Raw genomic sequence first — 18,443 nt, forward strand, 5'->3', positions numbered from 1 at the left:
ACAAAATATTTGGAATAAAGCAGAATACATCTATATAATCTGCTTCCTTAATAAATAGCCAATGAAAAATCAACTGTAAAATCCTAAAAGCAAGCTGAACAAATGTGTTTTATCTTTACAGGATTTAAAATAGATTTTCTTTCCTTTTGAAAAACTGAAAGATTTTATGATTAATACAATTTCTAAGTTAAGGATCATTGGTATGCTGAATCTTACCTTATGCATATTTATGATACTGAAGATGCCCTGGGTTCAAAAATATTAAAATGTCACTGTACTAAAGAATCAACATATGGGTATTTTAATGAATAATTTAACAATTTTGCTAAAAAGGTCTTTTCCGTACAAAAAAGTCAAGTATAATATGCATTTTGCCAAATATACATTTACTTCATAAAATGTTTTCAATAAAGCAGTAACTGTTTTTTAAAAACCAAAAGACCAAAGAGAGCAAAGTTTAAACTACTTAAACCTTCACATCACTGAAATTCAGAATGACAAACGTCAGGCTTTGTCTCTGTTAACAGATGCAAAGACCATTAGAGCTAGTAAAGATACACACCACAGACATTTGCATAAATACTGATATTAAAGTCTAGTTTTAAAACTGGGAATCCACTACAGATAAAATGAATTATAAGAACTCTTAAACAACTATGTCAAAAGGACAAGATCCTTAAATTCATTTTCAGCTTTCTTTGATTATATAGTGAAAACTCCAGAACTGTGCCTTCATATCTTAGTTTTCCCACATCTTATACTTTTTGCAGTGCCATTAAATTTCTTAGGCTGTTTCGTTTATGCAAACACGTCAGAATTTTCACACCTCTGTAACAACTTCTGAACGACCCAAGCTGGGTTAACCGCATGCTTCCTGCACCTCAGGATCCTCTCCCTACTCTAGCAGCTGTAATAGGAAGCCCTTGGACTGGTAGCAAGCAGACCCAGGTTCCAGTGTGGGCAACGCCACCTGTTCTGGGATAAGATTCCTAACCTTTCTGAGCCTGTTTTCTAATCTATAAAATGGAAATAGCCAGTAGACTCTACCTATGTGTAGCGCACTCAGTGCATGGCCTGGCATCTATAACACGTTGAGATAAGTAGCATCACTGCCTCTCCTGTAAGTAGAGAACTGGGTGAGGAAATTTGGAAGTCTTGGTCTCTTTGGTGATGGTCCCACAGAGTATTCAGCACAAAGGTTAAGACAGTCTGTTTTCAGCCGGGACAAAATTCAGTAGAGGACTAGGGGAAAAGATACTGCAGAAGAATAAACCCAAAGACTTCAGCACAGCTAGAGGGCATGACTCAGGTCCCTGGAATCAGCGGGGGGCTGCTCATTGGAGAGAGGCAGAACACCCCCTTCCCTCACTATGAAGCCACCACTCAGATCTGATCATTGCTACCAAAGGAAATCTCCATGGGTTCCTTAACCAAGCTTTGTTCAATTGCTTTTTATTTTCCTGAGGCCAGGGAGAGGACCCTGGCAAAGAGATGCTATACTCAGGTTATCTTCATCAGCCACTCCAGAGAGAAGTTAGGTAGCTAAGTTCATTTAACGCTAAACCGTACAGAACACTTCTAAAGACTGGGAATCCAGGAGAGGGGTTAAATATGTGAGAAAAGCTGTTTATTGTATGCATATTCAGAGAGTTTCTAATGAACAACTCACTCCTTGAACTTCTAGAGCAGCGCTGTGCAACAAAAATATAATTTGAGCCACAAATGCAAGCCAAAGATGTAATTTTACACTTTCTAGTAGCCACATTTAAAAAAGTAAAAAGGTGAAATTGATTTTAACAATATTTTTATTTAACCCAATATATCCAAAATATCCTTTCAACATGTAATCAATATAAAAATTAGTGAGGAAATTTACACTCTTTTTGTCATCTTTGAAATCTCAATTCAGACTTGTCACATTTCAAGTATTCAATAGCCACAAGCAGCAACCATATTGAACAGCGCAGTTCTAGAGTCATAGACACTAACTTTTTTTTAAGAATGAATAATCTTTTAATTTTGACACTTTAACTGATTTTAACCCCAATAAATTGAATAAAAGGGCTCTAAATTTTTTTTCAAAAAAAAGGAAATTTTATGAATCTAAAAGAAACCTAACAGAATAGTGTGAATAAAGTTGATGATTTTAGTCATAGCATTGGACTAAGTCTCCTAATACAAAAAAGAATGGTAAATTCTAAGTTTGATCAGAGTTGCTAAGTGGTTTTCTAAGACTTTCTCTGGCAATACAATAATATTTTCTTCTAACTGTTCCTGAAAACACATGATGCTAACCAGTAGATATGTTAACAGGACATATAAGGAATAAAGAAACAAAGTTAACACCAACACGAGGAAATAATCTGATAAATCCAGAATGTGGGACACACAATCAGTGATCTGATCATTCTCAAAGAAAAAAGGGGGGTAAGGGACTGATTTAGATTAAGACAGAATAGACAGATACGATAAGCAAAAGCAATACATGAACCACGATTGGATTCTAGGGCATTTTGGGGACAACTTGGAAAATTTTAACATGGCCTAGCTATTAGATGCTATTAGGGTCTTACTGTTAATTTTCCCAAGTGGAATGGCATTGGACTTGGGTAGGAGAAAGTCCTTATTTTTAGGAGAGGCATGGTCAGTATTTAGGGATGAGGTGTTCACCATGTTTGCAACTTATTTGGAAACGTTCAGCAAAGGGAAAAAAAATCTATATAAAGCAAATATGGTAAAATGTTAACAGTTCTTGAATCTAAGTGATATCTATACAGGGCTTCATTACACTATTCTTTCAACTTTTTGTGTGCTTGTTGTGTTTACTGTGTTTATTTGAACATCCTCGTCATAGACGGGAAAAAGGAGAGACAATTCCAGATTAAAAGAGAGACATAATAACAGAATGTGCTGTACGAACCTTGATTCAATCCTAAGAAACAGCTGAAAAAAGACATTTTGGGGACAACTAAAAAAATCAGAAAATGGAGTAGACATTACATGATATTAAGGAATGACTGTTAATTTCAATAATGGTATTATGGTTATGCAGGAGAATATCCTCACTCTTGGGAGATGAGATGCTTGCTGAAGTAGATAGGGATGAAGTTAATGTCTACAACTTTCTTTAAAATGGTTTAGCAAAACCCAAAAATTTTACACAAAGGCATAGAGACCCTCTACCTGTCTAGCTAGCTAAAGCCAATGTGACAAAATGATAATAACTATTAACCTACAAGATATGTTTATGGGTGATCATTCTACTATTCTTTCAGCTTTTTTGTATGTTTAGAAAGTCTCCTAATAGTTTTTTAAAATTAAAGCTAAAAATAAAAAGGGTGTATCAATACTCCATTTTTCTAAATTTCAGCAAATAGGACAAAACCACAAATCAAAACTGCCTACACTTTTCCCCATGTAGATTCTTGTACTAAAAAAGGACCAGCACAGATGTAACATGTCTTTCTTTCTGTGCCCTTTCTGGCGCCATGCATATATAATAGACATTAAACTGGCCTTGCTGGAGATCTTCAATGTGCTGAGTACAGGAAAAAAAGATGGGCCCTATTTTCAAGGAGCTCAAAATAGTATGGTGTAAAATAGTCCAAATTCTTATTTCTCAACCAAATTTTCCATTTTAGTTTGGTTTCTGAAGTTTTATTTCTAGAGATAAGGTCTCAAATCTGCCTAACATGGTGTTTCTCAACATTTAGAAAGCCACAGATCCCTCTGATAAACAGTAACTCTCTCATACCACTAACAACAATCACTGACTGCCTCCCATTTATCTTACCCGTACTACTAAAATAAAACTGATTTATATTATACTACAAAAAACTGAAAGATTTCTCTGTGGCCAGGGCCTTATTAAGCTTTCCTAAGAAATAAACTCAAGAAGGAAGCTTTAACAATATTTTTATTCTGATGAGATTCGCAATACCTGGCCAATGGGTAATAACTCACTCCTATGCTGTATATGCAAAAAGAATCCATCAGAAGGTCCAACTGACATTTTATACGATTTACAAAATGACCCAATGGTATTAACTTTCAGCCTCTGTCACTATTGACTACCTTGAACTGATGACTGAAACATAAAAGGCTTTGCAGCTCACTACTTCACAATCATTTATTGCTATCAGTTATCCATATTGTCCCACAAGAGGGGAAATTTTATTTTCTATTTCACAAGTACTTCTATCTAGAGTGAAGTTGGAGGCTTTTTGTTTGTTTTAGTAGTGGGAAAGCATTTGCATGTAATGTATAAAGACAAAAGAGGATTCCCTAGGGAAAGAGAGCAACAAAAACAATAGTGAGAAAGAAAATCAAAACATCAGAGACAAATGATTTACATAGTTGATGTGCACCTGATTATCACTGAACAAAAAAATAATTGAGAAATGTATTCTTTAGTTTCAATTATTTCTGCCATATCAGTACATTCTGAGAATAAAGATAAAATCCCATAAAATTGAGTTCTCTATTAAAAGTGTAAGTTAACGACATTTTATAGCATTTCAGAGGGAAAAAAACATGCCAGGCTGCTGAGTGTTATTCGAAGGTGCAAATTTGTTTATTTGTCAAATGTTGTAAACAACCCTCCTTTGCAAATATTATATTTTTATCACCAGGTCTGGTAACTAAAGCTGAGGAACTATTTAATATGAAGGGTGTCGACCAGAGTTTTAAGTGTGCTTTCCAGAGAGAAGAAAAAATGCAAGAGGTAAACAGAGCCCCAGAGGTAACCATGTGATTAGAAACCAATTAAGTTAAGCAATTACTGAAACTGCTTTCTCTCCTTTGGGCAAGAAAGGATCAGAAGTGAGACTCTGATACAAAAATGAAAAATGCTTACATGCAAAAATGCCAAGGCTGATTTGGAGGAAGACTATTTTTAAGATAGCAGAAGTATTCCATGGTAAAATGTGCACAGGGGTGTTTGATCAATGTAGGTGGAGAATTTATAGTGCCAAACGACGGTTTTAGACATAAACAGATGTTTTCATGGTTAAGTTTAGTTAGTATTCACAGTAAAACAGGGGGAAAAACAGAACTAGGTAAGAGTAGGGAAGAAAATCACCACTAGGGCCTATTTGGTTTTCAAGAGCTATTTCATGTTTCCTTACTACATTTTAGAGGTCTACGAAACTGTATTAATGTATACCATTCAGAACTACAAAACTCCTCCCAACTCTAATGTCAGCATGTATTACTTAAGTTAATTTTTAAAGAGAGCTAGCCTGACCCAGTTCAGATTTAATTACTTTGTGAAAAGAAAAGCTAAAGCAAACTTGTAATATCTTGAGTTAAATACTTAAGCTTCAACTTTAAAAGTACTTTTAAAATGAAACTACTCTACTACCTACCTGGTTCATCTTTCACCCACAAAACGTGTTTTAAAAAACCTAAATGCACAAGCTATGACAAATCAGACTTCTTATAAACTATCCATTCTCTTTTTGCTCCTGACCAAGCCTGGAAATCTGATCTATAAAGACATACTGCCTTAACTAAATGATGAGTCCTGTCTATTGCTTTCAAATGCACCAACCTTCTCAAAAACACTGGATGGGGTCATCAAACAAAACCTGATGTTCTGAATGATGGTATCGGTATGTCTCCAGCGTCTTCTATCATGCCGCAGCCAAGACTGCACAGCCTCGTACAGCTCTATCTCTGGGAACCTGCTCAGATGATCATTATCCAAATAAGACATGAGCTTCTCGAAGCTCAGATAAGACAAGAAGTCAGGCCTGGACATGAGCGGAACAAAGTTGTCCAGCAGAAAGGCGTCCAACTTCTCCCTGACTCCCTCGATGTTTACACCGAAATCATCTAAGAGTCTCATAATTTCTGCACAGTTCTCTAAGCAAATTTTTGCTAATAGAAAAGAGCAGCAGAACTTCACCACTTCTATAAGTTGAACATACATGGCAGCCTGAAGAATCTCATGAACAGTATTCATACTCAGTTCTATAGTTCCATAGTACATAAACTGAAGGACGTGGCTGAAACCAGTAGCAGTTAGACCTTTTAAATGAATTTTGTCCTGATCTCGCTCCCTCATGTCTGCAGTAAACATAATTCTGAAGTAATCACTCTGGGTGGCCAAGAGTGCTTTATGGGCCTGGAACTGATGATCTTCAATAACCAGAGTGACATCAAGAAGCAATCCCTCCTCATACAGTGCTCTGAAACCAGCAGAGACACTGGTATCATGGATGGAGGAACAGAATCCTTCCACGTCCCCTGCCATGAATCACCTGGAAAAGAAGTAATCAAAGAAAACTGTGTTAATCATTTCCATGCATTCTGAAGACGTTATTAACTTAGAGCTTAAACAATTTTTATAATTATCTCAATTCCACTGCCTAAGTCCGAAATGTACAAGCCTTTTGGGAGAAGACAACCTAACAGTTTGCAGGTTAACGTTTTTGGCCTTCCCACCTGGGGAAAAAATCTATTAAATATGTATCAAACAATGGTAAATTGTCAGCTTACAAACAATATATGCCTATCCCCTTAATTTTACACTGTTCACCAAATTATCAACACAAAAAGGATTTCTCAAACACTAAATTATGAGAGACAAAAAAAATTAAATGAAGAAGTACACTGTTGACCTTGAAAACTCCTAGAAACCTACTCAAAGGAAATAATCAGATAAATATGCCAAGTTGTACACGCAAGGTTTTTCTTCCTAGCCTTATTTATAATAAAAAATTGGAAAGTATTCAAATGCCTAACAATAGATGATTAAATAAATATGGTGCAGTCGTATAATGGATTACTATAACAACTAAAAATGATGGCAGCCATCTACCTACTCCGACAAAGGATATTTATTAGGTATTGTTATGTGAAAAAAGCAGGCAACTGGAGTATACTCAGTATATTTTCAAAAATTAAATACATATGTATCTGTTTAGATGAGAAAAAGCCTGGAGGAATATATACCAAATGATGCCCCTGGGTAGTGGGGTTTCAAGAAATTCTGAGGTTTAGCTTTTACTTTTTACTTACCTCATTAACCTTATTTTAAAAACCAATGATCACGTATTGTTTATATGTTTAAAATATGTAATTTTTAAAGGAAATTAAACCACATTTTTGCATAGCAGAGAAATAAAGCCAAGATAGTGGAATTATAATTAGATCTAAGTAAAGCAGAATAAATGAATTCAGTCTATTAGACTGTTTATGAAGCAAAGTAATTCTCTCCTTTTCACGCAACCCCCCCAGGCCTTCTATCCTCTCCTTAACTCTCATCCTCACACAGCTCCCAGTTTCCTCCCCAATGACCCATCCTCACATCCCCAAATTCCCTCCCAACCCTGCCCAATGCGTCCTGTGGAACCTTGCTTCAGTGTAAACAAACCCCCTACAGGCTCATGCTGATCACAGAAAGTTTTCTCTGCAGTCTGATTTAAATAAGAAAAAATACTCTTCTGTATTCTTCTTAGAACAGAATATTCTTCTATAGCTTACGAACGTATCTTCTAAGCCTTCTCTTAGCTTTCTACCGTTCCTTTTCTAAAACATGGCCTTTTGCTCAGATAAAAATCCATCTTCTATTGCTCCTTGGCACTTACCATATACACACATCCTGACCAATCGCTCTCCCACATTCACTGATGACTTTGGCACCTGGCTGAGAGCCATCTTCTCCACCTCTTCAATGTTCACATAAGATCATTCATCCAAAAACTGTCCAAGTTCTCTGACCACCTCAACAACCTCCCCCCTTCCTCCATTTTAACACCTTATTCCCAAGCCTGTTGGACCTTGCCACAATCCAGAACTGGTCCACATCTGAAATCTCAACTGTCAACTTCCCACTCTTGGGCTTAACCTTCTCCTCACCTCTGTCCTTTTCCAGCTCAGGCCTTCTGCTATCAGGCCCAATGTCCCAAGCTCTTTCCTTTCCCTGTTGGGTGTTTGGATGGACCACAAGCCCTCCAGTGAAGCAACTGGCACCATAGTCACTGATGTCACCTTCTCTCCCTCCTTCAGGGAGGCCTACACTGCCAATCTCACCACTCTAGTACCAATGCCTTCTCCTTTATTTACTAAAACGAAGAGCATTTCTGCATGCCAGGCCTTATGTTAGGTATGGAGGTGTGTGCCTTTCAGGAATCCCCTCTGCACCCTGGCTTCAGCCAAGCCCTCAGTTGCTGAGAGTGAAAAGGCAACTTCTGTGGACACGCTGAAGGCACTACTTGACTCTTGTGAGTAAGCTACACTGGATATTACTGCTTCATTTCATCAATATGTTATCTATGACACCCTTTATTTAACTTCTTGACATATTAACCCATTTATTCAGTAGTTATCCCAATCTGAGGACATCTCAAAAAAAAACCTTCTGAAAGGATGATATACCAAAATGTTAAAAATGGTTATCTTGGGATGGTAGAGTATCAGGCAGTTCTAGTTTTTTTTCCTTTTTGTCAATCTGTGTTTTCTAATCTCCAATGAAAGTGTATTTCTGTTTTAAAAAAGTTCATTAAAAAAAATCTTTACGGGCTGGCCCAGTGGCGCAGCAGTTAAGTTCACATGTTCCGCCTCAGCAGCCCGGGGGTCATCGGTTCAGATCCCGGGTGTGGACCTTGGCAAGCCATGCTGTGGCTGGCGTCCCACATATAAAATAGAGAAAGATGGGCACGGATATTAGCTAAGGGCCAGTCTTCCTCAGCAAAAAGAGGAGGATTGGTGGCAGATGTTAGCTCAGGGCTAATCTTCCTCAAAAGAAAAAAAAATAGAGGAAGATTGGCAACAGATGTTAGCTCAGGACCAATCTTCCTCACCAAAAAAAAAAAAAAAAAAAAAAACTTCAAAAAGTCCCTAATTGCCAAATCCAACAGGTACATCCCAGTCCCTATTTCTCAGGATCCTTCTGCAGTATGACTTACTCCCTCAGCTTATTTCTCTCTCAGCCTCATGACACTATTTTCCTGATTCTCTTCCTATTCTTGGACTGCTTATTTTTCAATCTCCTTCCTGTGCTCATTTTTCTTGAACTACCCTTTAAACATTGGTGTTCTCCAGGATTCTGTTCTTGTACTTTTATTTTTCTCATCTAAACACTGTGTCTCCCTAAATGATCTCTTCTAAACCCATGATTTCTACTAACACCTATCTGGACCAACACCTTGACTCTCTGTCGCAATCTCTTCCCATACACTAGTAATGTATACAGCAAATCACCTGCTAGACACTTTCTCTGGGTGCCCCGTAGGGATCTCAAAATCATCACGTCTAAACAGAATCATAATTGTACCCTCCCCTCAATCAGTTCTTTCTTTTGTATTCCTCATCTTATCAAGAGTCATTCTAGGTGCCTCTTTCTTCCCATTTGTCCCTAACTTACCTTTAAGTTTTATTGATTATACCACATAATATGTTCACTTACCTAAGACAGCAAAGTATGCACAAGATGAAATTAATATCAAATTTTTTATTAGTACTCCATTAATCCAAAAGCTATATACTTTCATTTTGGAAAGGTAAAACACAAGAGGACTATCTATAATTTGAAAAATAGATATAAAATATTTTAGACACTGTAATCAATGCTTGGCAGAACTACTTTTACCTTCAACATTAAAGCAAGCTATCGGGTTTTTTTTTCCCCCTGAATTATTTTTAAATATAAAATTAATGAGCTTAGAATTTTCCAAGTGATTTAAGGCATATGTACATAAATGCATACCATGAACAAAAGGAACCTCCCGCAGTGTGGAGTCTGAATAATAAAATATTCTGGTTAGTGGAGGGCTATCAACATCACACTAATTATCAATTTCCAAAATAATTAGAATAAAAACCACGACAAACTGGATGAAAAATTTGATACTTCGTTATGTTTCTCAGGATCACTATGGACACCAACTATTACTCTGACTCATCAAGGTGTACTGGTCACATTTAATGGAGATTTAATAATAGAAGGCTGGACATCAGCATTCAAATACTTGAGAGTAGACTGCTTTGTGTTGCATTAATCTGTTATTTTGACAGTGCCTAAAATACTACATGTTTCACTTCTTCTCTCTATTCAACAGTTGCCACTATCTGATAAGGTCTCAAACAGCTAATATTCACCTTTCTGAAAAAGGTTCCACCTAAAGGAAATTTTTAAAAGGAGATACTATGCTTTCTCAAAAAAACGCCATCTAGGTTCCAGATACTTACTATGGTGGAAACATCACAGGGCAAAGAAGCAAGAAAAAAAAGGAGAGGAGGAAGATTGGTAAGCTGTGAGTCAAAAGACTCTAAAGATGTAAGGACAGCACCCATTCTCCTCTGGGCACCCAGCCCACCAAAGGGGATTCCTAGCAGGCAGACTTCCACTCTGTGATCCTGTCCCCAGTCACATATGGTCAGACCGGGCTGGGAAATATGAATCAAGATGAACACTCTTTTGTCAAGAATTTAGAAAAGAAAAGAGGAGAGAAAGAAAGGGAAAAAGAGAGAGACGTGCACTGACTGTGTATGACTGGAACTGGAACATGTCAAAGAGCAGCTGTGGGCACCAACTTCTGCCATGTGGGCTGAGGATCAGAGAAAGCCAGTTAACTGAGAGAGAAGAATAAAGCCAAGATGAGAGAACAGGGAGTGCTCCCTAACGCCTTCATTTTTCCAGTTCCCAGGCCCAGTTCTACTCCTGCCCTTGGGTTCTGAGAGAAATCCTTACGTTCTTAGAATAAATTCCCCCTTTTTACTACTTTAGGTGGGTTTTTCTCATGTATAACTAAGGTCTAAACTAATACACAGTTTTAGAACAGAAATAGCTATACTTCGAGTAAGTTACTCAAACTTTCCTTGGTCTTATCTCTGAATCTGTAAAATGAGAGCACTCAACATGATGATCTCTAAAAATTTTTACTCATAAAATTCTCATTTATTCTCCTACGTTTTAGATGATTTTACACATGTGTAATGCACTTATATAGCTATGCAAAGTAAATAAGCTATAGCTATCTTTCAAGACTTAGCAAAGTTTATCTGATCTAGATTGACTTCTAAAACTTATCTGTGATAGCTGGGACATATGCAGTAACTTCTTTTCCACATGAAAAAGCTCGGTGCACCTACCAATAAGACTAACTGCCTAAGAGCGGCAGCAGTTATTTTACATTTTTATGGGAACCACATATATAAGTAGAAATGATAAAATACTCAGTGGTTAACTGACCAACACGATACAGTCTCTAAATGGAAGGTGTGGAGTCAGATGCCTACCTTTGAACCCTGGTCTTATCTCTTATTAGCTCTGTGACCTTGGGGCAAGCTACCTAGGCCTCTCTGTGCTCTCAAGTTCTTTTCTGTAAAAAGGGGATATTAATATTAATAGAACCTATCTCATAGGTTGCTGTGAGGATTAAAATAAATTAATACATATAAAGACTTAGAAGAGTATATGGCCCTTAAGTACACCATAACATTAGCACTTATTATGGTACCCCTTCACTTGGTGCTACGGTATATAACCAACATAATAAACCTGACCCTTTAATAGTCCAGGTAACTCTGGAGAAACCCTTCTCCCTAGCAACAGCACCTGGAACCCCAGCCCACCTTCTCAGTAAAGTCTGTCAGGATCCAGGCCAACTCTAACTTGAGAGATGAAGACACTAAGGTCCACAGGTGAAATTTTTCTTCAAGGTCATACAAGTAGTTAGAAATACAGTTAAGACTAGAATCTGACGTGCAAAAAATACAAAATAGTGTGGTTAGAAAGAGAAAACCTTTGAAATCAGAGCGCTTACCAGTACTTACCACCTGTGTGACCTGGAGAAATTTAGTTAACTTCCTGACCTCAGTTTCCATCCATATATTAGGAATAATAATCACATTACCTTATTACTGAGTTCGGGTGGTGAATAAAGAATTAACATAAACTAAATGTCTAGCCTAGAGCAAGGCCACCACCAGAGGTCAGTCAATGCTGGACTGCTGCGTCCAAGTCTTGCCTAATGCTCCATATCACCCACAAGACCACAGGAACTTGACACCCCTTAAACTCCCCTCTACAGACCCCAAACCTCCCTAGAGTTTATCACAATGCAAGTTTATAAGAGATCAGGAGACACACTGGTAGACAAAACACTGGACTTCATTTTGCAGTGGCGTTTTCATTTTTTCTCATCACTCAAGCATAATTTTCTAGCTTTTCTGGGCTCCTTAAGCTTTTGTGCCCTAACTAGAGTAGCTACTTTCTAAGTCTGTGCTGTTCAATATGGAAGCCACTAGCCATGAGGCTACTGAGCACTTGAAATGTGGCTAGTCTAAATTGAGATGTGCTGTGTGTAAAATGAACACCAGATTTTGAAGGCTTAGGGCAAAAAAAAAAAAAGTAAAATATCTCATTATACAAATTTTTATACTGATAACATCTTGAAATAATATTTTGGATATATTGGGCTAATTAAAATTAATCTCACCCTTTTTTCACTTTTTCTTTAAACTGGCTATGAGAAAATTTAAAATTACATACGTGGCTTGCATTACATTGCATTGGACAGCACAGATCTATAACATAAGCGTTTAAGGCATCAAACAACCAAACTTACAAATGAACACGTGAAACAAAACCAACTTGTTCACAATCCATACCCTGGAAGCTATGAAGAAAAGAAAAAAATGTGAGGTGTAAAATAAAACAGAAACATCACAAAAACACACATATAAGCAAATAAAAAAATAACCAGAAAAAGGAAAGTGTAAGAAGAATACAAAAAGGAAAATATATAAAATCTTACGCATACAAATTCCCCAAATAAAGAACTACAGCAAATTTAAGAAAAAAATAACTATAAGAACTAATCATTGTAAAACTAAACGAAACTCAAGTCAGAACTCTATAAGTCAATGACTGCTGGGGGAAAAAATCTGTTAAAGGGCTTTGAGAAACATATTTACTGACATAGAAAATGTTCAGTACAGAAATTTCGTATCTTCACTTCTCAATAAGGATCGTCAGATTAAGGGAAATCATGGTTTATAAACCTGTACACGTATGTATTCTACACTTGGCTTACAGAATTTCAAATGGTAGATTTTTTTCAAAAGGGGAATCAACTTAAACTAAATGACAAAGCATACCTATACTACTAGGAAAGAAAAACTGAAGAATTTGTCTTATTTCACAAACTTGGCACTGACTAAAGAAAAAAGAAAGCGTCACATTTCTGTGCATAAGAATGATTAGCGATTCTCAAAGTGTGGTCCAGGAACAACTGGGGTCCTAGTTCCCTAAAACGACTTCGCCAGGTCAAAACTATTCTCATAATACTAATTTAAAAAGTTATTTGTCTTTTTCATTTTCATTCTCTCAGTGTATTCCAGAGACTACATGTGTGATATCTTAACAGACTGAATGCAGACACCAATAAGAAGCCCATTGTCTTTTATTAAGCTAGACAGTAAAGAGATTTGCAAAAATGTAAAACGATGCCACTCCTCTCACTAAGTTTTTCATTATTTTAGAAAACAGTTACTTTTTATTAAAAAAATTATTTAGATTAACATGTAATGGGTTTTTAAAAATGAATACAAGTATTTTTTAAATTTCCCAGTTTTAATTTCTATTATGGTAAACATAAACAGATACAACCTACATAAACAAAAGCTCTGTGGGACCTCAATAATTTTTAACAGTATAACAAGGTCCTGAGACCAAAAGGTTTGAGTACCACTGACAGTACAACAAGAGATAAATGACGACACACACACACACAAAACAACCTCTTCCTACCTCTGCCCTGGAAGACTATTACTGCTATTTATATCACAGAAATTTCTAACAGTTCAAACTCTCTAGTGACCAGTAAAGAAAGAAGTCTGGTGGGGGTAAAATTGGACAGGAAATTAAAGGCAAAGAAATTAAATGCTTCCTTTTCAGTTAGAAGGCTGCCATTCTGATTTGAAGGCAAAATTCTAGGCAATTAAATAGAAGATGTTTCAAAATCAACTAACCTCCATGTTTACGCCATAAGCAATAATTTAATGCTTTCACATTCCTCCCACAGCTGCTTGAAAATTCATACAAAATCCTAAGTTATTCAGCACAAAAGCTAGATTCTCAGAGGTTGATATACTTATCTTCAATGAAAAATTTAAATTATTTCATACTACCTTCATCCTCAAACTGTTAGCCTACCAAAGTTAATGCCTATGCAGAAAATGCCATACTTGCATACTAAAAAGAAAATGCAAGGCTTACTACGGATAAAAATAGAATTAATTTCTGAGTCATAGAATGTCTCACAATTTCTGTAACCTATAAAGTAAAAATTTTAAATTCAACAATTTCAAAGCGGCCAACTTCTCAATCTAAAAGAAAAGAAAAATTTGAAAACAGACTAACTTTATTAGCTCTCTTAGTCGTCGTTTTCCCCTCAGATACACTACTCAAATTCAGAAACAACTCAGTTTAATACAGGAGGAAAGGCTGCATAACTTAACTTTAATTTGTTTAATACTGGAAATTCTTTCTTGTCCATCAAAATGTTTTTATAACTCAGTACTAAATTGCAAATGACTGTTTAACTAAGCTTTTAGGAAGGCTCTGGGGCCTCCAGCCTCCAGGTTGGCACCTATTATCCAAATTACTTCACTTTTCAGGTATGTTTAGCATTTAGTCATCTTATAATACAAGAAACCTTATAAGAAAAAAACTCCTGCTTCAATGCTATTTTTTCATCCGAAGATTTCAATTTAATGCTCCTCTGCTTATTCCTCACTACAAGTAGAAGTAGTCCAAGAGTGATGTCATGGAAAACAGCTTCCCTAGCCTTTAGAGAGTGGATCCAGTGAGAATTCTAGGAAAAGCCTCTATTGGGGCATAAAACCCCAAATCTTCTAACCTATATCCTAACATGAAATCATCAATACTGTACTGTTAACATTTTAGTGCTCTGCAAGAATTATACAGCTAAACTAAATCTTTTGGAAGGTCCTGATGTTATGATACAGATTTCCTGTAAATCTTTAAATGATGCAGAATCATTAACTAAATCTAATGATCTTTTCAGAGACAAAGAATAAATTTTCTATCTGTTATTTGCTTCAATGATTCAGCCAGATGAGCTTTAAAGGTCTTATATTAAAATCAGAAAACCTGAGAAAAATATCTTGCCTTTTCTAGTTAGTTTATTTCCAAAGTTAAAATTTCTAATTCTGAAAAGGCCTTCCACGTTTGGGCCAACAGCAGTACGACATACACCCATAGAAAGATGAACTATAAGAGCTTCTCCAGTGATTCCTAAAAGGGGAATAATAATTATCTCCCATTACTCTCCCCCTTCTTCACGCTGCCCCAGATACACTGGCCTCTTCGCTGTTTCTGGAAAACCAGCCACTTGCCCACCTTAGGGCCTCTGCAAGGATCACCTTCTGAGTCCACATATCCGGCTCCCTTCAGGTCTCTACTCCAGTGTCATCTCAGTGAGGCCTTCCTCGTTCCTCTCTAAAGTCAAAAACTCCTGACCTACCCCATCAACCAGAAAATCCCTGCTCTCCTTTTTGGCTTTATTTTCTCTCTAGTATATTAAATGGAGATATAGGCTTACTTTTGCTGTTGTTTGCTTCTCTTTCTTGTCTGGTTTTGTTTTGATTCATTGACTGTTGTATCCCCAGAACCTAGAAAGAACAGCACTTGGCACATAACAACTGCTTAATAAATATTTGTTGGATGAATAGATGAACCTAATCCTCACGACCCTCCATGTTCTGTAACAATCCCTGACTTAAAGACGAGAAAACTGAAAGCTCACAGAGGTTAGGGAACTTGCCCGAGGCTATGACTCTTAATAAGTGGTGGACTCCAGAGCCTACAATGCTTCACCAATGACTCTCATTTCTCTTCAATAAAAAACCCCACTCGAGCTCCAGCATTCCAATTCAGAGGAATATATGCTAATAAATTAGTCCAACCTCTCAGAGGCGAAAGATTCATTCTCCTCAAAGTTAATGTTATTCACTCGCAAAACATTTACAATGAGAGAGGCCAGCTACATTAATTTGGGGGGCCCAGAGCAAAATGAAAAATGCGGGGCCCCTTGCTGAAAAGCAGGAAAAAAGTGTCGTTAGAGGTACTAAAACATAAAGTTTTCTCCTTTCTTCTGAGGTCTCTCTCGACTTGTCATGGTGTTTTTTTATTTGCTGTTTAATGTATTCTAAGAAAAATTAAAAATGTAAATTATTAGCATGAATTTTACCGTTCACCTTTATATCATACGACGCCAATTTTACGCGCAGATTATTAAACCAAGTTTTGGGCCCTTCTGAACACCCAAGAAGCCAAGCCAGCCCTAGTCCCAAGGCTTTAGCCCCAGAAAACCCAAATCAAGGCAGAGGGAAGGTCAAACCTTGAAATCGCTGAGAAAGCTGTTATTTGCCAAAATTTTCTCTTCAGGATAAGCAATAAGCCCAATGTATAAAAGCTAGCACATTAAAGTAGGCTCTTCCTTTTGCTAATTTAATCCTGCCCGCCTTATGTTATTCTGCCTTTTTACGAAACACAAAAGCATACTGTGGAAGACAACTGGTATTGGATTATAAATTTAATACAACATCTAAGAAAAAAACTCAGAAAACCATTTGTTAGCTAAAAATAACAATATACTCAAAAAAATGCTTCTCTTTCACTTTTTGTGGACCATTTTTTAAAGCCAAACTATACTACATCTTTGATGTGCCAAGTAAGAATGATTCCATACTGATCTGTTACACATACATATTATAAATTCTGACAAATAAGTCCAATTTTCAAACCACAAATATTTACTATCCGATCATCCCCCCAAGTTAATGAGCAACAGAGTGCAAATTAACATCCTTTACCACTGAAAAACTGGTTCTAAGCACCTACTAAGTGTTGTGATGATTAAAAAAGAGAATTAAATGATAGAAATGTTACATTAAGTGTCACAAAGTTGACATTTCCTATACATTTCTGGATCTAGTACGAATTACAGAAATTTGAATGCATTTAAAAGCTCTTCAAAAGCAATTTTCAAATGAGTAGAGATATTCAGGCATCCTGTCCCCTAGATATGAAAAACAGGCATTAAAATTAGGATATATATCTTAAAGGCATTTTCCAAATTACAATTTAATCAGATTAACAAAAGCAAATACCAATTCAGAAAATATAAAAGACCAAACAAATGTAAGGTGTTAAATAAATATTCCGAGTAAGCAAAAGGGCAGAAGCGGCCTAGAAAAACGAAAAGCAAAGCACTACAGTAACGTTAAATTTGAATTAAAGAATACCGTTATTTAAATAAGCAGTTAGCATTTCGTAGGAAGAAGGCCAAGCAACGTGACTATTAGATATCTAGTCGATTCACGGCCCCGCTTCGCTATTCGGTACTTATTGCTTATACTTATAATATAGAAATAAAGAGACAGCAACAGTTAGCCACTACAACATTAACCACTCTGGCAAAGGTTACTTGAAAAATTGCCTTGCATTTTTACAACACTTTACAGCTATAGATTATTTCTACATATATGACCTCATATAGTGCTCCCTACCCTGTGATGTGGCTATTACTGACTCGATTTCATAGATAAGAAACCGAGGCTCGGTAAGCGATTTTCTCAGAGTCACCCAGTCGAACCCAGACCTTCTGATCCCACGTTTTAAGCCTCGCATTTCGCACAGTTCTATTTCAGGCATAAATAGAATTTTTAAAGGGAAGGAAGGGGTTAGAGAGAAAATAATCATGGTACCTGCAGCTGTGTGCTGCAAAAAATGGCTGAATTACGCTTCTTCCTTTTTTTTCTCTCTCCTTGAAAAAATTAAATTTCAAACAATTTAAGTAAACTCAAAGACAAATTAGGTGCCGACGTCTACCAAATGCTGGACTCGGGCTGTGCAGAAAGGGCTACCGAACCCGTGCCGAGCGCGGGGCCGCAGACGGCGCCCGGGCTCCCGCAGGCCGGAGGGCCAGGGGCGGCTACGCACCTCGGGGGTCTGTCCAGCTCTAGTGGACGGCAGTCTGCATCAGGAAGAAGCGGCCGGCGGGCCGGGCGGTGGGCGGTCGGGCGCCGGACGGCACTCGCAGGCTCCTCGAACGTCTACAACGGGCCGCTCCCGGGCCGGGCCGGGCCGCGCCAGCGGGGGGCGAGTCTGCGCGCCTGCGGCCCCCTCGGAACCAGTCCTGGGAAAGAAGACAGCGCTGAGTCGCGAGTCGAGACAGTCGGGCTCGGCGCGAGGCGGCGCGGCGTCGGGGCTGGGCCCGGCCTTGCCAACGCCAGGGGCCTCGCGGCGCCCGGCGGGGTTCGGCGGGAGGGCCGACTCGGGGCCGCGGGCGGGGGAAGGGGCCGGGGGGCCGCGGGCAGCGGCAGAAGCGCCGGCAGTGGCGGCGTCGACGACGGCGTCTCCGGGCTTCTGCCCCGAAGCGCGCCGAGCCTCAGGATCACCCACGCCG

At 37.9% G+C, this 18,443-nt stretch overlaps 1 protein-coding gene across 2 annotated transcripts in view; it reads right to left on the minus strand.

Moving 5' to 3' along the window:
- The window catches only part of KLHL15 (kelch like family member 15), a 34,282-nt gene that overhangs the window by 15,329 nt on the left and 510 nt on the right, over positions 1-18,443 (minus strand). Inside the window, exons 1-3 of one of the 2 annotated variants that reach the window (XM_070603437.1) lie at positions 17,978-18,433; positions 17,743-17,801; positions 5,552-6,263 (exon numbers count right to left, since the gene is read on the minus strand). In XM_070603437.1, coding sequence (XP_070459538.1) covers positions 5,552-6,256 — 705 coding nt within the window. In that variant the 5' untranslated portion in view covers positions 6,257-6,263; positions 17,743-17,801; positions 17,978-18,433. Of the gene's footprint in view, positions 1-5,551; positions 6,264-17,742; positions 17,802-17,977; positions 18,434-18,443 lie in introns of those variants that run through there. The other variant, XM_070603436.1, reaches the window with a different exon arrangement.

This window comes from Equus przewalskii, chromosome X, assembly GCF_037783145.1.
Source record: "Equus przewalskii isolate Varuska chromosome X, EquPr2, whole genome shotgun sequence".
Taxonomy (NCBI): Eukaryota; Metazoa; Chordata; class Mammalia; order Perissodactyla; family Equidae; genus Equus; species Equus przewalskii.